The following is a 21,760-nucleotide window of genomic DNA, read 5'->3' on the forward strand; positions in this document are numbered from 1 at the left end:
AAGCAATCTAAAGGTAGTATGTGAAACACGGTAGCATAATTTCATGTGGTCGGATGTCTAGAGGAGATCTTCCAACGAACTCACTATGCCGTAGTTACAGTAATGACCTGAGTACTGCGAACTAACTCAAAATGCTTGTCATCTGGGAGCCGAGTCAAACTGTCAAACAGGAGCCAAACATTCAAAAGAGCTCAGAAGTCACGTAGGTAGTTACTGTTTAAACCACAAGTAAAGGTGTTGCCGTTGCCACCTACTGAAAACCAATTAAGAATTATAATTATGAAACTGTCGAAACATCAACCTTAGTAGGCGGATAATGTAAATCATCGAGCGTGATGCTCGGAAAAGTGTTTTTATTTGATATTAATATTGCCAAAACTGGGTTGCTGAAACAAGAATGTAATCAAACTTTATAAGAGTAATGTGAGCTTTGTAGGCAGGTGCACTCCCATCACCATGTAAACGTTATTTCTGGAGCAGAGGAGGAAGAGCCAATAGTTCATTTGACAGCATGTATATACAATTTCGTGAGCTGTTTCAGCAAAACAATTTGAAACATCGGAAGATTTTCAAGATGTTTGAAAAATAAAATCGGCTGAGTTCGCAGTACTCAGGTAATGACCATATTTTATCAGCCTCTCCACGCATCAGTATTATCGGGCAATCATTTTAATTAAAGCCGTAGTTCCAATTTATTTCTGTGAAATATGACCATGGTGTCCACTTGCACTTTCGATGATTTTGCACGTTTTTCAGATTTTTTTCCCGGTCACTAGTCTACTCAACAATTTGGGCCACTTACGGGTGGCAGGCATTGAAGTGCCGTTTGATGTTCCCCGGATTGAACACATTTTGTACGTAGACGCATTTGCGATCCGCGTCTATATCGGCGAGGCAAAGATATTTGCACTCACTGCACAGAACAGAAGTGGAACTTCGAATCAGAAAGTGGCTCCACTTTTTATTGGCAAACACTAGTGCACCTAGCGGTAGAAAGCATCTTCTGTCTGCAGTTAAGATAGGCAGCATGCTATGATAGTGTTAGTGCGCATAGAAAGCCCGTGTGGAACGCTACCACAACGCACCGTTGAGTAGAAAAATGTACCACTTTTTGATTCACCGATTTGTTTACATTTCCCCTTCTGTTCTGTGCCCACTGCCATGTTTTACTTCTTCCACCGTGTCACTTATCTTCCTTTTTAAATTTACACGGTTCATCTTGCTCATATTGGGAACTGGTAGCACTCGCCGCGAGTCCTAAAATTACTCACCGTGAACGTTCATTGCGGCCTATACACTTATCTGATCACACCAGTTCGTAAAGAACGATGAGAAGGGAACGAGAATGAATGGAAGGCAGAACGAATACTCTTCGCACACAGGTCACTCACGAAGACTCACGTTAATGGCATCGTTCGGTTCGTTCAGGAATGTATGCTTTGCTTTCGATATTCTAAACGCGTTCGGAGACGGTAAGCGCTTTTGAGTCGTACGATGCGAGTATCATTAAGGGGATGCTCACCGGCCCAAAAATAAAAAAATATTCTCGGTACGTTTTTATTTTTCTAAAAATATTGGGAAAAATTATCAAAAATCCAAGAAAATCAGTTTCTTCCTTAGATTTTTGTCAAAAATTACATGCAAAAAAAATTTTTCTATCCCATCATGAAAAAATATTGGACTCTCAGAAAAACCGAAAAGTTGATGTTTTGTGGTTTTTTTGAGTCCAACTTTATGCCATAATGACTAAAGGGTGATACGGTCAAAATTTGGTCAAGGGAAAACGCGTGTAAATCGGTGAAATCATTTATTTAAAAAATCAAATTAAATTTCTTTTTCAAGTTCAATTAGTATAAAATTCAGGAAAAATATTCAGTTAGGCTTCCGCTTTTCCAAATCCGAATTGCCGGGCCTTACGCTTGACCCCTGCCATCAGATTTTGTACAGCCACCTTGTCCACCTTCTTCGCCGCAGAAAGCCAGTTTGCCTTGAACTGCTGCTCGCCCTTAGCAGTTTTTTTGGTCTTCTTTAGGTTCCGCTTGACAATAGCCCAGTATTTCTCAATTGGGCGGAGCTCTGGCGTGTTGGAAGGGTTCTTGTCCTTGGGAACCACCTGCACGTTGTTGGCGGCGTACCACTCCATGGCCTTTTTACCGTAATGGCAAGATGCCAAATCCGGCCAAAACAGTACGGAACAACCGTGTTTCTTCAGGAAAGGCAGCAGACGTTTATTCAAACACTCTTTCACGTAAATTTCTTGGTTGACAGTCCCGGAAGCTATGAAAATGCTGCCTTTCAAGCCACAGGTACAGATGGCTTGCCAAACCAGGTATTTATATCTTTGCGAACTTTGACAGTTTCATGTGCTTGAAAACATCTGCTACCTTTCCCCTTCCTTTTGCCGCATAAAACTCCTGTCCCGGAAGCTGCTTGTAGTCGGCTTTGACGTAGGTTTCGTCGTCCATTACCACGCAGTCAAACTTCGTCAGCATCGTCGTGTACAGCCTCCGGGATCGCGCTTTGGCCGTCGTATTTTGTTTATCATCGCGATTTGGAGTCACTACCTTCTTGTAAGTCGATAGTCCGGCTCGTTTTTTGGCTCGATGCACGGTTGTAGACGATACACCCAGCTTATTTGCGGCATCTCGGAGAGAGAGGTTAGGGTTTTGCTTGAAACTACCGGCAACTCTCTTTGTCGTCTCAGCGGCTTCCGGTTTTCGATTTCCCCCCGATCCAGACTTCCTGGCTGTCGACAAACGTTCCCCAAACACTTTAATTACATTTGTAACGGTTGATTTGGCAACTTTTAGCGATTTTGCCAACTTTGCGTGCGAGTAGCTCGGATTTTCGCGATGCGCGAGCAAAATTTTGATACGCTGCTCTTCTTGCTTGGACGGCATTTTGACAACTGAAGAGTGAATTCCAAAATCAAAATAGGAGCAACATTCTACACACACACACCTTCAAAATGAGGGGTGTTCAGGTTTTTTAAATGCAAAATTGAAAGAAATACGTCAAGTTGATATTGACCAAATTTTGACCGTATAATCCTTTAAACATGTTTTTGCACGTGAATTTTCTTTAAAAAATTAGAAAAAATGTGATTTTTTAGATTTTTGATACTTTTTTTCAATATTTTTAGAAAAATCAAAACGTAATTTTTTTTTCGGAGCGGTCTACTTCCCCTTAAGCTGGGATATAACTATTTATTTAAGATTTGACTTGATTTTTGATATCCTATGCTAAGGGAAAGTTCAGAATTATAAGCTTGAAGAAATATTAAAGATTAATTAAAATATTCGAGACCGAACTTAAAATGTTTAGTAACAGAAACTATGAAGATCTTTGAGTGTGTTGGTTTATTTCTTTTAAATTCCGTTATAATTGCTTATCTTTTGACAGGTATGCGTATTTCGTCAACTACTTGTAGACTTCACCAGTGCCAAGTACTTAACACAACTTGGTAGTTGGTGCTGATGAAGTCTACATGTAGTAGAAGAAAAACGTGTATCTGTCAAAAGATGAGCAATCATAACGGAATTTAAAGGAAATAAACCAACACACTCAAAGCTCTTCATAAAGGGATTCCGTTAAGAGGTTTGACAAATTTAAAAGATTTAACAGAAACTAATTAACATAGGTGTAAACAAATTTATTACAAGGTTCCAATTAAAATCTCGGTTGTTTTCAACTCCCGGTTCAGTGAATATGAATGAGAATGCACAAAATCACTTTTCGTTACCAGGTGAATCTAAGTCACTGAAGAAAAATTTATGGGATTTTGACGAAGGTTTAATTAGGTGAGAGTCAATTCTTCCAGTGACAATGACTGTTTTCTCAGTTTTCCAGATTTTTCTGGTTGAGATAACATCTTGTGATTGAAAACTATAATATAAATCATAGAATCATCTAAAAACTTGTGGTTCAACAGAGTTGAAGAAATCTAAAATCAAATTATTCAAGCAAAAATTCAACAATTTGTACAGAAAACACGCTATTCCTCACAACCGCACAACTATACCTTTCTTCTTTCCGCAAAGCACACCCTACCTCATAGTTAGTAAGATCTCGTAGCGCAATGACATAATGATCTACTTCCGCTGATTGTCTTTCTACTTCACAGAGCATCTCGCTTGGCTTACAATCCTTTCCTTCATTCAACATCCTTCTCCGTTCGCGCGATCATCATTCTCTTCCCTTCACGATGGTTTTCTTTTTCGTTTTCTTACGTTCCATCATCATCGTCGCTTCCATTAGTGCCGATTACTGGATGTTCGCTTTTATTTCAAGTGAGTGCGATCGCTGCGTTACCGTGTCTATTTTAGTTCCTCTTTTCCTATAAAGATCACCCGCGCATCGGTAACTACCTACTGCTACTATTCATTCGTTTTACGCTTACGCAGGATATGATCAGAGCACTTTTTTCTTCTTCAAGCTTTCTTCGTATTATAATTAGCTCTGTTTCTCTGTTTCTAGACTTGGAGCTTCTGAGCAGCATAGATGTAATAAAAACTCCGGTAGAATGTGGTGCCTCTCATCAAGGGTTAACTGCGTGGTCAGATTGTCTCCCGAAAGAACTTAACTTCACAGACATACAATGACACACCCGCATGACTTATGTCCGATCGCCACCAACCGGAACGAAGGAGGAAGACATGTGGTTATTATAGCCCCTTTAGTCACATTGAACGAAACCTGTAGCCTTCCTGCATGTGCTGACTGATGCAATACACCTAGAAACAAGATGGCAAATGCCACCTGGGCTTGCGATACATACGGACAATCAACAATCAACCAACACAACAGACGTGTCGGAGGGGGGAGAAAAACATAATTTATATGCGCAGACGTCGCCGTCGTCCTGCTCCTGACGCTGAGAGACCATCAGCGAACAAATCAAATGACGGTGATGTGTAGCGTAGCGAAATGTGCACTGGGGTGAAACGGACCCCTTTTTGAAGGATTCGAGAGAAATTGCGCAATTTAAGTTTGTAGCAGTGGGAAACCTTTTATATAAACTGAGCCTCACCCTTTTCCTGATCAGGATGATGGCAACAACCTGACATGATCGAACATGTTTTTTTCTTCTTGGATTTCCTATGTATAGTTATCTGGAGATAGATAGCTATATATTCTGGAATAGTCTTACCTCTTTTGTCCAGGGTCCCTTGATGAGATCGGGGTTGACAACCTTCGTCCATCGCTGCTGGCACTGGATATCGGTTCGATCCTTGAGGAACTTGGCGATCGCGTCCCACCTTTCACCGTACTGCTCTACCAGAGATTTTAGGGCAGCATCCTGGAATGGAAAAAAGGTAAACAATTGTTAAACATTTATGAACATTTTTTTGGGTATCTGGACAGCTTTGTTTTCAAGACTTGACCCATTTGAATAAATTTTGCTTCTATCTAGAAGGAGTAGCCTATGTTGGTAGCTTGAACACTGGATTCCGTAACTGTGACAAGCTATACAAAAAAATAAGGTTCATACAAAAAATGTGCCAAATGAGGGAGGGGTTGAATGATGATTGCCTGCATTCAATTCAAGTGACATCTGCTTAAAAAGGATGAGGATAGTGATTCAGTATGATACGTCGTTGGATGATGGTGGGTTGAAGACTTCTTGAATGTTTGCTTCACCAAACATCTGACCTTGACATTTGAAAAAAAAAAATACGCACAAAAGCAGGTTGCTGTTCTACCGTGCAATCAATAATGAGCAACTCGAATTACTCAGAGTTACTCAAAATTAACTCCAATATTGCTCATCATCAAAAGCAGTCTTTACCCCTAGGCTTACCACATGTTTATTGTTTACAGCCCAATTTTGAAAGCGATACGTATTGTTTTTCTGAAGCTGTAGCAAAAAAGTGGGGAAACTTCACGCGAATACTTGTTTATTTCTTCTAATTCTAAATTTTCGCGGGTAATATTTTTTTCAATTTTATTTCTGAAAACTTAATTTAACATACATACTCTTTTTTTCGTAAAAGTTTTTCTAATTGTTTGGAACCAATTGCATCAACCTTTGATCTCATTTGCATTCGTAGGACGAAAGATGCGACCGTTCAAATTAGGAGTTAACTGCATACATTTTGAAGTCCAGAGAGAACCAGCCAAATTTTGCAAAAAATGGCCCGGTTTATGCTGAAAATATGCAGTGTTTTTAGGTGACCAAGAAGGTGAAGAAATTCGCAAGCAGGACGATAAATCAAATCGAGCGCTTCGATACACGGATTGCGACAAATTGATTTTTTTGCTTAAATCCCAGCACAAAGATCTACTCCAATTACTTTGTACTAAAAAACGTAGAATGATCCCGACCAACCGTTCGTGAAACTTCGTCAAAGTTCTTTATACAGAAATAAAGATTTATGTCGGCAATTCTTTACTTTAAATTTTCTATGATTTCGATGTACACATTTAAAAATCTTTATTGATCGATACTTACATTCAGGCTTGTTTCCACTCACTTGCTATAAAAACACGATTTTTTGAATTTTGAAATCATTAAATGTGATAATAATATTTTGAACTTGTGAGATACAAGAAGAGGTTGATATGCAAGTGTTTGACACATGACACCTGTCAAATTTACTTTCAGATAGTCATAATCAGCGATTTTACGACTCGCGAGCGCTCACTCTGAGTGAACGCTCACGAATCATAAAATCGCTTATTGTAACACTATGGTAGCGAAATTGACAGGTTTTATGAGTCAAACACTTGCCCTTCAACCTCTTCTTGTATTGTTGTACAAAATATCATTATAACATCTAATGATTTCAAAATTCAGGAAATCATTTTTTATAGCAAGTGAGTGGAAGCAACCCTGGCAATATTGACAGATTTTATGTGTCAAACACATACTTCACGTCCTCATCTTGTAACTTACAAGTACTAATTGTCACTATACCATCTCATGATTTCATAATTTTGAAAAACATTTTTTTATAGCAAGTGAGTGGAAGTAACCCTGGGCGTAGTAATATTACCTGTTTTACTTTGAGCGTGTAGTGCTTGTTTGACGTGTACAGTGTGCAGTGAGAAAATGTCCTTTTCTGTTTTGTATTTTATGATGCCACCAAAGATTTTGGCAAAAACCTTGGTTAATGGTATCTTCCAATATAAATTTAACTATACATATGGCATATTTAATGAATGAATCTAAAAAAACGGTGTCCCATTGAATAAGATAGCTAAAACCGACCTTTCATCCTCTTCTTGTATTTAACAAGTACAAAATATCATTATAACATCGAATGATTTCAAAATTCAGAAAATTATTTTTTTATAGCAAGTGAGTGGAAGCAACCCTGGGGGAGGCGAACCAGCCTAAGGCTGAAAGCCTCCTAAATAAAGCTAAATTAATTAATTAATGGAAGCAACCCTGCTTACATTTAAGATTATTTCTTCATCGGTCATATAATAGTAATCTATAAAGGTGCCATGCTAAATTTCTTTTAATTTCGATATGTCACATGGACTTTAGTATTCTTTACAAATATTCATCAATAAATATTTAAATACTGATATCATCGTTGTTGGCCATTAGGCCAGCGCGCACACCTTCAGCTTAATACACCCTGACACCGACAGCATCGCGCGGGGCGCATCCCTGTGGCGGTTCCGATAACGACGGAGTGACAGGTTTGACGGACTGTCACCCCGGGTGAGTAAAAACGAACAATAAAGAAAACAAAAGATACACTTGTTGAAAAAGGAAAAGCGAATTCGCCATCGCAATTAATTTACGTGTTATTCTACTTACGGCTACTTATTGTACTAGAAACTAAAATCTTAATTAGTAAATCAAAGTAAATTACAAACTATACTACTAAAGTGAACTAAAGCTAGAACTGGTAAGCAGTGTTGAGGTGATTATGATTAATTATAGCTAACATTGTTTTTTTGACGTTGGACTACGTCTTTGATTTCTATATGGGGGTACACTTTGTGAAAACCGAAAATGGATCATGTAACAAATTAAGAAAGATTTTGAACGTTAATAACTCAGCTTCCCCTGGTCCAATTTCAATAATTTTATCACCAATCGATCAGAAATATGGCTACGCATTGATAACAATGCTTCCGAATGTTTATTTTCAACAAAAAACTATTGAAAAACTGGTAAATGTTCAGCATTTTCCAAAAGCGTCGAATTAACTAAGAAATCCACCAATTACCTACATGCATATGCTGCTTCCCTAGCACAGTCGTCAGAGAGTAGTAAGTAGACAAAACAAGTCGAAGTGGCATTCGCCTCCGATCCTCGGGCGCGTGCGAATAGGGAGAATGGAATTGCGTAATATTTTACACACTCATCGCCATGTTCAGAACCAAACGCAAATTCTTCGAGATAACCACCATCCGTCGTCTGGCTCGCCATGGCGGTGTCTGACGTATCTCCGGTCTGATTTACGAGGTGTGCTGAAGGTGTTCCTGAAAAATGAGATCTGTGATGCTGTCACCTACACTAAACACGCCAAGCGTAAGCGGCCATGGATGTCATCTACGTTTTTGAAGTGACAGAGACGCACTCTGTTTGGTTTCAGAGGTTAAATCATCACCAACATTGGAAACAAAACGGCTCTTTTCAGGGCCACCAAGCTTATTACAGTAAAGAGTAGGAATAGAATTCATCTGCCTGTTTGTCCATATTCAGAACCACCGACCACACAAAATGCTCATGTAATCAAACTGGAAGCAGGGATACAAATTGTTTTGATCAACCTTGATCAACTTTGAATCGCCACGGCCGGATATTTTCGATGAAAGAAGCAACAATCTAGCATCTAATTCGACGAAGACGGCAGGAAACATTTCTGAATCAACAATAGAATAGGGCCCATCAGCATTTGTAAACAAACCGTTCCAAAGCCGCACAAATCGAAGGTCGCTCACACAAACCAACACCAACATCTTGTAGGTAGAAGTTACCCCTATCCGATGATGGTGTTGGTTTGTGTGGGTGGCCTTCGCTTTGTGAGTAAAGGGCTTTGGAACGGTTTATTTACAAATGCTGATGGGCTCTTTTCTATTGTTGATCCAGATTTGTGAAGCCGAGTTATTTACGAAAGAGAGTGTCGATGAAGAGAATCGATCAATGTAGATAGGACCTATTGAAAAGTGACGCGAGATTTGTTTTCCGTACTGAGCTCCAATGCTACCGACGGCAGGGAGGCAGCTCCCAGAGATGTTATGCCTTAGAACATGCCAATGGCGCCGACTGAGATTGGACCCAGGCCTGCTGGGGTGAGAGGTAATCACGCTAACCACCGGCGCCGATATCTATCACGGCAAATGAGAACGACCCAAATTTGAGTTTAGTTATCTCAGAAATAAGTGCAGGAACTCAGCGATGAGTAAATATTCCTCATGTTTTCCCAGGTTTTTCCAGGATTTTCCAGGGAAAAATTCCCGAATTTGAGAAAAGTAAAGATTGGATTCACTCAGTCTATTGGTACTACTCCGAGACTGAATAAAATTTTCGTCAATTTCCCCATTTTCTGGCAGATTTTTTAGGTTTTCCACAGGAAATCATGAGACAAATTTACTCATCGCTGAGTTCCTACACTTTTGGCGATTATGAGTGAACTAAACTCAAATTTGGGGCGTTCTCATTCGCCGTGTACGCAAAAAGAAAATAGCCAGTGTCGCTACTTGATAGCAAACTACTCATAATGGGAGGAGTCTTTGTAGCTTTTATACCACTTGGTTGCACATCATTCTGCTTTAACCTAAAAAGATATAAAGCAGCGCTGCTGTCTGGTATCAGCTCATTTTCGCTTCGGACGGCGTGGTCAGCAATAATAGCAGTAGGTCGTGGCAAAGGAGGTGACAACCGTCATCGCAAATTCTTCGAGATAACCGCCATCCGTCGTCTGGCTCGCCGTGGTAGTGTCTGACGTATCTCCGGTCTAATCTACGAGGTGTGGTGAAGGTGTTCGTGGAAAATGAGGTCCGTGATGCTGTCACCTAAACTAAACACGCCAAGCGTAAGTGGCCATGGATGTCCTCTTCAATAAAACGGCCCTTTTCAGGGCCATCAAGCTTACATCAGTAAAGAGTTGGAATAGAATTTATCTGTGCTTGTTTGTCCACATTCAGAACCACAAGCCCCCAACGACCACACAAACTTGGAAGCAGGGGTGCAAGTGATTTTGATTGATTCTCGTAATCAACTTTCTTTTTGAAAAAGATTACTACAAATTTGGATCGCCTACAATTCAAAACCGGAAAGAGTTGAGATAATAGATATTTCAGGCATAACTTTTGATAACGGCACAAAAGCATTTGTAAACAAACCTTCTAAGGCCCTTCACACGCGAACCAAAGTACGCCCACGCAAACCAACAACATCATCGCATAGGAGCAACTATCACCTTTCCGTAAGTGGTATTGGTTTGCGTGGGCGTACTTTAGTTCGCGTGTAAAGGGCCTTAGAATGTTTGTTTACAAATGCTTTTGTGCCGTTATCAAATGTTATGCCTGATTTGATCAATTAAAAGAACTTAATGCTCTTCACATTTATTCCGTCGACTAGCGGTCCTACGTCAAGCTTCCGTTCGTGCCCCTAGGCACAGACCCTTCTACTTTTTTTTATAAAGTTGATAGCCTACATTCCTATTGAATCCATTGTCATCAACAAACTGGGCCGGCAAGAATTCTATGCTACCGGACTTACAGCTAAATGATTAATGCTAAAACTACTCTGGAAATATTGGAAAGGATACTAAACGTAAGTAAAAATTTATCACCTACACTTACATCTAGGGCTAAACATAATTGAGAAAGTGAATGATGAATGTTAAGTTAAATCCAGAATGAAACCTATATGAAGGTAAACAAAACTTACATCAATTGCCAATATTATGCACACTTATATGTATATACAAATTAATGAAATTATTGTATGATTGACAGGAAAATTATATTCTCTCGCATCGCATAAAAGCAACTGGATCGTGCGTCTTTATTTCGTTTCCGGTTCGAGAATAATAATTTCGGAAATCCTTTACCCGTTGAACTATTCAACAATCGTAACTTTGAACTTTGACAAAGAACAACAAAGATTGCCATTGATGCACATTTATAATCTCCTTGTTATCGATTTGCATCGCTGGTTAAAGAGAGTTCGAGACACACCAGGTGACAGATGGCAATGTTTATATTATTTATCGACAGATTCGGCATTTCATCGGAAGAAGCAATCTGCCGGTAAATGAACAAGAAGACCGATGCAGGGCTGGTAGTGCTGATGCAATATAATAGTAGTGACTTTAGTGACTAAAATTACGGAAATAGTGACCAAATAGTGACTTGTAAATACTTAATAAGTAACCATTTATATGTTGACTTAGAAATTCAAATACGGTTTGATATTGAAATAAACTTTTTATGTCTTGAAACTTAAAATCAAATTTCATAAATTCCTCTAATTTATTCGAATCTCCTGTGAAGTGCTTTTGAAGTGATTTGAATAATTTACTTTTGCTTACGTTATACATGATGCCTAGCAAATAGTAATTCCCATTTTTTATGAGCTTGAATTTGATTTTGCGTTCGAAATGTTTAAAATTTTGATATATCTAGGTAGATAACTTTGATAATTCGCTAAGAAATTTTCACAGAATTTCTTCAGAATGATCTCAAGAACTTTTTTAGAATAATTTCCCTTCTCTTAAACTTAAAGGCAAATAAGCTTTTACAATAATAATATTGCAAATTCATTGCAGAACAATCAACAAAATTCTTGGACATAGATTATTTTCGTAGTTGGAAATGCTTAACATCAAATATCAGAATTATAGTGGACATTTTATACGACAGATGAGGAGATGAAAGTAAATAGTTGATAGTTCCGTTATAGTAAAGCAGTGTGAAATGTGTATATTGCAAGTAGAAAGCGATAAAGGACAATAATAAAGGAAGGAAGGAATTTCCATGCAATTAACCTCAGAAATTTAATAAATTTCTACTTAACCTTGGACTTCTCCCCAGCATTCATTCTTCTTAGAATTCCCATAGTATTTCCTCAGAATTCTCATTTTTCATTTTCATTTTGCAGCGTTTGGTGGGGCAATGGGAGCGCAAGTCAATTCAAAGCCGAGGATAAAGGACGGGTAATGGCTGAATAGTCTATGTGGACCACTTGAACGCCATGGGAAAAGGAAGGGATTGAAGAGGCCGGTTATTGGGGGGTTTTGAGGAAATGACACATAGTGATGCTAAATGTAAAGAAACCGAAAATCCATCTCCCACTGATTCATCCTTTCACATATATACCAAATTGATATGTTAAAGCAATAATCAAAATAAACAGACAATACATGAAAAGACTAGTTGCCAGTTGTTTTAAGGTTCAATCCACCCCGATGCCCCCCGGAAAACTTCAAAAGCAGCCCCTTCCGACGCACTACTTCAGACTGCAAAAAGCTCGCACTTTTCGATTCCTTTTGATATTTTACACAAAATGACGCGAGCCTTCTGCAATCCAAAACAACGCACCGAAAAAAACCGCTCCTAAACCTCCAGAAAATGCATCAAAGCAAATTGAACCTTAAAGGCTAGTTGCCTCCCTAAGCGGACCCTCCGCATCCTAACTCTTCTGTTAATCCACTTAATGCGACTAGGCTGTCTAAATTTTCTTATTTAAGTTCGTTTGATGATTATGATATCTCTAGTGTAATTTAATAAATAATTGAAATCTCTAATCTACCTACCATGCTTTATTAAGTACCTGTACTTGTGAATGTAATCTAAAATTTAACGTGTTTCAAGTTGTTTTTGACTTTGACCTATATTTAATATATATTAGTTCGTCCCAGGTGACACCTTCAAGTGACTAAAATGCTTCACTTTGACGTTAGTTTCCCAGCTGATTTTTAAATTACATAGGGTATATGTTTCAACTACGCTCACACGTTTCCACTATGTCGCACCACAAAAATACGTATGGTTATGTCACAATAGAAGCACGCCACAGTGCAAATCCCGAGCCATAGTTCAAACACTTATCCCAAATCAAAATGAAGCACATATAAGATTAGTTGCAATACCATGTACAAAAATGGTGTTTAACATTGTTCCCTGAGTAATACCTCAATGAAAACAACAACGAAAGCTTGTCACGCAAGTAGAAGGAGCACTGTTGGGCACTTTCTGAAATATTTTAATAGTATAATTCCCTTGCAAACCCAAATAAATCTATCTAAATAAATAAAATAAGAGTGATTTGCGGCAAAACCCGCCAGTATCGCACCCAACGTCAGTGCCTATACGTAAGCGTACTACAACGCGGCTTTCAAATAAAGGAGTAACAAGTGTGATACTATCACTTCAGGCTAGAACTTTGGTTCTCTTATGCAATGGTTCATCAGAGCGGGGAAGCTCGGTAATCCTCATCGCATGCTCATGACGCTATTCTGTCACGGCATGAGCCAACGAGGCCGGACCTAAACCAACCGTCTCCAACGCTCCACTATGAAGCATAAGATTAGGCCCGCCCACCAACGTCCAGGTTAAAAAACTAGCCAAGGGGAGGGCCATAGTATTTCCTCAGAATTCTCAAAACAAAAATCCATCACCGAATAACTTTGAAACTCTTCTCAGAATTCCTTTGAGATTGAACCCTCAAAATTCGATTCCATTGGAATTTTTCTCGGAATTTATTTCGAACTCTTTAGATCTTTAGATCACCCCAAAATTCTTTTAGAACTATCTGCATGGAGTTCACGGGATTTTCATGGAATTTTCATCAAAGCTCCCTTAAACAAAATTTCGAAAATAATTTTGGATTCTTATTTAAATTCTTATTAGAATCCTCATCCAATCATCATAGAATTCTTCCCAGAACTCTCGTTAAAATGCACTCTCAATTATATTGGAATTATTTCCAAAATTGTTTCGGAGCTGAATTTTGCGTCTCTAATAATTTAAACAATAATCAAAAGCGACGCCCGTATGTGTTAAGCCAAGTTTAACTATATAGGTAAACCTGCCTTAAGATTTAAGCGGAGATGAAGAAATCGGTTCTCAGAGCACTTAATTTTAAATTAGGCTTTCGTAGTCTGTACTTTTGTATTCTTCTCTGATATATCTTGGTGTCCTCCCTTTAAATTTCCTTTAAATTACTCTTAAATTCTTTAAATTTCACTTAAAATTTACTTTGGATTTTTTTAAATGCTTAATCATCATTGAAAGACTTTTGAAAATCTATCACAGATAAATGCCTTTGGAAAGCTTCGAAGGTTTACAATTTATTTTCTTGGAGAGAAGGTATATTTCCCCGATTTTTAATCAAAATTGAATTTTCTGGGAAAGATGGTATATTTTTTCCCAATTTTTAATCGAAATTGAAGGCATTTCCCAATAGTTTTCCTGGTGCTCTAAAGTTTTGCGGTGCACTGATTTTTTAACAGATATGTATATTTTTTTCATACTACTGTAGACTTTCTTAGTGCCAAGTACTCAATTTCAACATTTTGTTGATATTTTTAAATTTCACTTTATTTTAGTAGTGAAAAAGTGACTTTAGTGACTATTTTTAAGGAAATGGTGACTTTTTAGTGACTGGCTTCAAAATAGTGACGTCACTAAAAAGTGACCTGCTACCAGCCCTGCCGATGGCCGCGACGCAGCAAATGTTTACTATTGTAGTTCTTCAAATTTACGCCTATATATTTAATAACCCGTGATAGCATGCGTGGTGGGATTCTCGCCATTTGGAACCCAATGAGGAAAATTGATACCTTTTTGACCTCTATTACACCTACATGGCTGACTGGTTGATGGTTATGACAAATAAATATTGAATTCATGTATGAAAAGATTTACAGAAATTTCAATACACCACATACTAGAGTGAGCTCATCAACAGCAGCCGTGGACCCGAGGATTAGCAACCAACAACGAAATCAGTACACCCCAGATGGCATGGGATCGAAACTAGAAATTATGCATATGCAAAAAATCACAAATAAATCAGCAGTTGAGTATCGATATTTTGATTTTACAACAGAAATCGATATTTTGATCTGGCAACACAATCGATATTTTAACATTGGTAACGATTGGTAGCAATATTTTAACAAAGATCTTTATAGCATCTTTTCAATTACTCATGGAATGGTGACGATTTCTATAGATTTTTCTTATGAATCGATATATAGAAAATTAAAGAAAATTAACGAAATGGTTGGTCGGGATTGATCTAAAATGCAAAGGAAGGACTAAACGTGATCCTAACAAACTTTAGTTTTTGGTATCAAGCTGGAGCTGCGTGACAGCTTGGTTTTCAAGACTTGACCCATTTAGCGGCGCCGGTGGTGTAGTGGTAAGCGTGATTACCTGTCGGCGCCGCAAGGAATTTCTGAGGCATAACATCTCTGATCACGTCTTCCTTCCACGTTGGTCCCAGGTTCATGAGTCGATAGGTAAGGTCCAGATGTGGAAGCTGCCTCTCAGGCGTCGGTAGCATTGGTGCTCAGCACGGAAAATAAATCAAGGAAAAAAGATTTGACCCATTTGAATACATGTTGCTTCTACCTTTGACAATACAGCAGAAGGACTAGCCTATCTTGGCAGCTTGAACACTGGATTCCTTGTGTATTGTTTCAAGATAGTTATAGAAAAAATGCTGCGACGTGTGCGCGTAGATACATCCGCGTAGTAATTCGATTAAATAAGTAAATCCGTGTCGAACGAAATATCTAAATTATGTAACAGGGTGTCTACTCAATCCAAGGAATCAAATTCCCTGAGTTTTCCAGGTTTTTCCAGGTCGGATAAAAAAAATTCCAGTTGCATACAAATTATACACATTATTATTTTATCTACTTATCCATCTGGAATTCCTTTTATGTACTTATTGATTTATGTTATTTTCGATTGTTCAAACTTGGGCGTTGGTACTTATCGGCACAGCAAAAAAGTTATTGAATATTACAGCAGAACAGATGCACATAGGTTGTTTAATATTAATTTGTACAATTTATGTTTAGTAAATGCACCAATAGTGGAGGTACGTTAGTACAATGTACTTCTATAGCGGCTTAGGGAGACTCTATAAGCCACCATAGGAACATATTACACTAAAGTACCTCCACTATTGGTGCATTTATCCTACACATAATTTGCGAAAAGAAATTATATCCATGGGTGTAATACTGTATTTGGTTTTTGCAATCACATTAGTTATTCATACAGTAACATGCATTACGTCAATCAATATTACATTCTTTTTTGGTATTTGTGTTAATTCAAGAATATAAATACAAGTTAGAAACCTGACTATACTATTTCGATAAAACGATATATCAAAATTTGATAACAATATGCTTTCAAAAATAAAATACCATTTTGATAATATGTTTGAGTCCAACACTGTTTGGAAGATCAAGACAGAATAAATCATGGTTTCACATGTCTAAAATCTCTTAAGGTCCGTTTAGACTATCTGATTTCTTGGTCTGATTTTGACCACCGCCATAATGAAAAATCTGCTCGAATTTTCTTTCGACACACTTTGTCGAACCCCCCTGTTTGCTGGTGTTCACACTGCTTGCATATGTCGAAAGAACTGTCAATTTAGATTTCAAAACAAAACTGTATCAGGAATCAAAAGTAAATACTTCCATCATGAATTACCGGAAAATTGCTCTGGTTTCGGCAGACGTATTTGCTTTTATTATTTTAAATAAAATGAGAAAAAGAAGGTGAACTTTGTGGAGTAGGAAATGGTTGCTCAGGAGGAACACCGGCAGGGATCTGGCTCAACTTGTCCATCAAGAGCTGCGATATGAAGATGAAAATGGATTTCTAAACTTCGCCAGGATGTCGATACCAACTTTAGACAAGCTAGTGGGAAAAGTTCTCACTAGATATACATAATTCCTTGAGTTTTGAAAATTTCTGTTAATATCTCAATTCTGCAAGGTCTTCAAACCTTCTGACGTCCCTGAGTAAGTTCTGTAAAGTTGTCTTAAGCTCCGTAGCTCTATTCCCAAGATCTACAAAAAAAACTTGAGGCTCAATAAATTTCTCAGTAGATCTGCAAACTTCTCTGATGTTTTGTAAATTCCTCTCGGGTTACCCTGAAGATTTGAAAATTGAAGATTACCTAAAGTTGTCAAAATTTATCTGAAAATATTTGAGCTTCTTAGAAGTTTTAAATGTCTCTCTCAAAATCTACAAATTTTCCTGAAATCGTGTAAATATTTTTTTTTTAATTCGCAGAACTTCCCTGAAGTTCAGCAATTTTTACTGAAGATCCATTAACATTTCTGAGATTCTTGTGATTTTTTCAGAAGTCCTGTAATTTTTTTTCAAAGTTCTGTAGCTTTGTTCTGAAAATCTACGAACTTTTCTGATGTTGAATAATGTTTCGAGGATCTCCAAACTTCTGTGAAATACTTTATATTTCACTGTAGATTCTTGGACTTGTCTGAAGTTATGCGAATTTCCCTTTAGATTTGCAAAATTTCGCTTATAGTAATTATTTTTGCATGCTTGAAGTTTTGAAAATTTCTTTGAACATTTATCTGAAGATCTACGACCTCTCTTGTGATTTTGTTTTTATGAATTTCTGTTAATTACTTTTAATTTGTTTGTAGTTCTGTTCTCAACAAATTTCTCAGTAGATCTCCGACCCTCTCTGAAGCTCAAAAAAATTCTATGTAGGCCTGCTGTCTGGCATGCTTATTCTTATACAAAACATGCTTCGTATGCTTCCTTTTGACGGTTGCCAGTCTCTCTTTTTCGGCTGTTTACTTTTTACGACGATTTTGATCATCCACATACAAATCAGCGAAGAGCGAACGTGACAAGACTCTCTGAATGAACTTGTCTCGTTCACACACGTTGTCTTAGCTGTCAGATGCTTGTCAAGTTCAGTGTCCTTAAGAAACGTTTCGAGAAACTGAACGAAAAACTTCTTTTGAATTACGAATGTAGTGATAATTGGAAAATTCCCTGAGTGGAACCAAAATTCCCTGAATTTTCCAGGTTTTCCCAGAAAAAATAAAATTCCCTGTAAATTCCCGGTTTTCCAGGTAGTAGACACCCTGTGTAAGTTACGCAAACCACGCGAACTCCGAGCGCCGTGCGAAACAACCGAAATCATTTAAAGAGTGCAACCAAAATAAATTGATTAATTGATTAGTTTTGGATTCTTCCCTAGATATTCTACTTATTTACTACTGAGCTTTGTATCAAATTAGTTAATATAAGGTTCAATTTACTTTGAAGCTTTTGGGAAAATTTCAAAAGCAGTTTTTTTTCCGACGCATTATTTCAGATTGCAAAAAGCTCGCACTATTTGATTCCTTTTGATATTTTACACAAAATGACGCGAGCTTTTTGTAATCTAAAATAATGCGTCGGAAAAAACTGCTTTTGAAATTTTCCAAAAAGCATCAAAGTAAATTGAACCTTAACGGACGTATCAATCATTTCAAGATTTCGCGATTGTACCGAACAAATTCTATACTACATAAGCTCAAAAGCGTTTGGCAAGCTCTACCGAATTGCGAATCACTTCTGCGTTAAGACGTAGGCGCGTTGAATCCGACAGCCGCGAAAAGTTAAACATGCATCAATACCACATAAGGAAAGATCGATTTAACAGTCACGTAGGGTTTAGTTCATAAATTAACATTGACTGCTGTTTACAAATGTAAGTACTTGAACAAAAAGAAATAAGTTAACTCAAATGCTTTAACCGATAATAATATAGTAATCGAGTACAATAAACTCAGTACCTACAAAAGATTATAAGTTATGAATTGTCACATACCTCCAATTTTACTTATTTCCTAAACTATTCCTCTTCTTGTTAATTTGCTTAATGCTATTGGTCTGCTGGCGTTTTCTTATTGAAGTTCAAGACTAAATAGGAAGATTTATTCTTTTTTTTCGAGAGTTGACCAACTCCAGTCTTAATAGGCTAGCATCTATATTAACAGACGACTCGAGCTATGGTGCTCACTAGGTCACTGCAGCTTTTAGGCTCGTATTGTGATCAACTGTGTGTATTAGATTACGACCATAAATCCGGAGAACCCTGAGATCTGGGCGCAATCGCGCCTGCAAACAAACACGTCAATCGCCGGTCTCAAGCGAACAAAAGAACAATCCTGCAAACAAACTATCATAGAGGAACTATTCCTCTACCTGTTTGTGTTATAAGTTTTAACAGACCGAGCCCCAATTCGCGAGAAACCAGCAAATGACGTGCCTATCTACAAAAGCAACTTCGCTCCAACCTCGAAACTCTCCGGAAATATGTGATAAATCATGTAAATGTAAATGGAATACAGTAATGAGAAAAATTTAGATTTATGGGTATGTGAAATTATTGAAAGAAAAAAGTCTGAAGCGCGGAACAAAATCGGGTCATTACTGTAATTAAAATAAATAAATTCATGCTTACCTTTTTATGGCTGTTTGATTATTAATTGCTATTATTACCTGCTTAGAGTTGGCTCCTTTAAAATACTGTGTAGAATTTACCTCATTAAAGGGTGATACGGTCAAAATTTGGTCAATTTCAACTTGACGTATTTCTTTCAATTTTGCATTTAAAAAACCTGAACACCCCTCATTTTGAAGGTGTGTGTGTGTAGAATGTTGCTCCTATTTTGATTTTGGAATTCACTCTTCAGTTATCAAAATGCCGTCCAAGCAAGAAGAGCAGCGTATCAAAATTTTGCTCGCGCATCGCGAAAATCCGAGCTACTCGCACGCAAAGTTGGCAAAATCGCTAAAAGTTGCCAAATCAACCGTTACAAATGTAATTAAAGTGTTTGGGGAACGTTTGTCGACAGCCAGGAAGTCTGGATCGGGGGGAAATCGAAAACCGGAAGCCGCTGAGACGACAAAGAGAGTTGCCGGTAGTTTCAAGCGAAACCCTAACCTCTCTCTCCGAGATGCCGCAAATAAGCTGGGTGTATCGTCTACAACCGTGCATCGAGCCAAAAAACGAGCCGGACTATCGACTTACAAGAAGGTAGTGACTCCAAATCGCGATGATAAACAAAATACGACGGCCAAAGCGCGATCCCGGAGGCTGTACACGACGATGCTGACGAAGTTTGACTGCGTGGTAATGGACGACGAAACCTACGTCAAAGCCGACTACAAGCAGCTTCCGGGACAGGAGTTTTATACGGCAAAAGGAAGGGGAAAGGTAGCAGATGTTTTCAAGCACATGAAACTGTCAAAGTTCGCAAAGAAATATCTAGTTTGGCAAGCCTGTGGCTTGAAAAGCAGCATTTTCATAGCTTCCGGGACTGTCAACCAAGAAATTTACGTGAAAGAGTGTTTGAATAAACATCTGCTGCCTTTCCTGAAGAAACACGGTTGTTCCGTACTGTTTTGGCCGGATTTGGCATCTTGCCATTACGGTAAAAAGGCCATGGAGTGGTACGCCGCCAACAACGTGCAGGTGGTTCCCAAGGACAAGAACCCTCCCAACACGCCAGAGCTCCGCCCAATTGAGAAATACTGGGCTATTGTCAAGCGGAACCTAAAGAAGACCAAAAAAACTGCTAAGGGTGAGCAGCAGTTCAAGGCAAACTGGCTTTCTGCGGCGAAGAAGGTGGACAAGGTGGCTGTACAAAATCTGATGGCAGGGGTCAAGCATAAGGCCCGGCAATTCGGATTTGGAAAAGCGGAAGCCTAACTGAATATTTTTCCTGAATTTTATGCTAATTGAACTTGAAAAAGAAATTTAATTTGATTTTTTAAATAAACGATTTCACCGATTTACACGCGTTTTCCCTTGACCAAATTTTGACCGTATCACCCTTTATTCCTCAGCTCCATCGATTTCCGTTCCTGCGTGGTTTTTGTGATATAACCACGCTCGGCATATTATCCTGTAGTACGACTTGGGCGTGCACCATGCAAGTAACTCATTTCTCGTCAAGATGATGGGATATGGGGTGATGGTGAAGGGGTATAGAAAACGAAAAAAAGAACAGAGAGAAAGGTATTAGTATTGGTTACATTAAGTTAGTTTCCCAGCTGATTTTTTAAATTATATAGGGTATATCTAGATAGAGCTGGATTTAGTGTGTAACAGCTTTTGTAAACAATGACTTTTCTTGTTGATTTCTAACAACTCATGGCACGCCTACACAAATCAACATATCCATCGGGTAGGAGAAGTCTTCCCCTATTCGATGGTAATGTTGATTTGCCAGGGAGAGTCATGTCTTTCGAGAATTCATCGAGAGAAGCCATTGTTTACAAAAACTGTTACGCCATAATTCCAGCTCTATCTAGGTAGATATGCTTCAACTATGCTCACACGCTTTCACTATGTCGCACCACAAAAATACGTATGGGTATGTCACAATAGAAGCACGCCACAGTGGAAATCCCGAGCCATAATTCAAACACTTATCCCAAATCAAAATGAAGCACATATAAGATTAGTTACAATACCATGTACAAAAATGGTGTTTAACATTGTTCCCTGAGTAATACTTCAATGAAAACAACAATGCAAGCTTGTCACGCAAATTGAAGGAACACTGTTGGGCACTTTGAAGTTGCCTTCCTGGTACAGTGCTATCGAGGTACATAGAATTTCGTCTGTTGAGACTTTAGAACAAATGTCCAACAAAATAATTAATAATTTTGGGCAAAAATCGTTGCAATCCTCAACTGCAACAATTAATTCCATTTATAAATATATATACTTAGATAAGATTTAGTTTTAGTTTTTTTTTTAAGATGTCAATTGTTATACTGA

General features: G+C 38.2%; 2 protein-coding genes across 4 annotated transcripts in view; one reads left to right on the plus strand and one right to left on the minus strand.

Annotated features, from left to right (window-relative positions):
* conv (convoluted) overlaps positions 1-21,760 on the plus strand; it is a 378,533-nt gene that overhangs the window by 175,427 nt on the left and 181,346 nt on the right. The gene's annotated exons all lie outside the window — the stretch shown is intronic.
* The window catches only part of Myb (proto-oncogene like protein Myb), a 42,896-nt gene that overhangs the window by 17,418 nt on the left and 3,718 nt on the right, over positions 1-21,760 (minus strand). For both annotated transcript variants that reach the window (XM_065224765.1, XM_065224764.1), the window contains exon 3: positions 5,150-5,299. In XM_065224765.1, the coding sequence (XP_065080837.1) occupies positions 5,150-5,299 (150 nt within the window). The remainder of the gene's footprint in view (positions 1-5,149; positions 5,300-21,760) is intronic.

This window comes from Ochlerotatus camptorhynchus, unplaced genomic scaffold, assembly GCF_037179485.1.
Source record: "Ochlerotatus camptorhynchus isolate MF236.1 unplaced genomic scaffold, CSIRO-AGI_Acam_v1.1 ptg000215l, whole genome shotgun sequence".
Taxonomy (NCBI): domain Eukaryota; kingdom Metazoa; phylum Arthropoda; class Insecta; order Diptera; family Culicidae; genus Ochlerotatus; species Ochlerotatus camptorhynchus.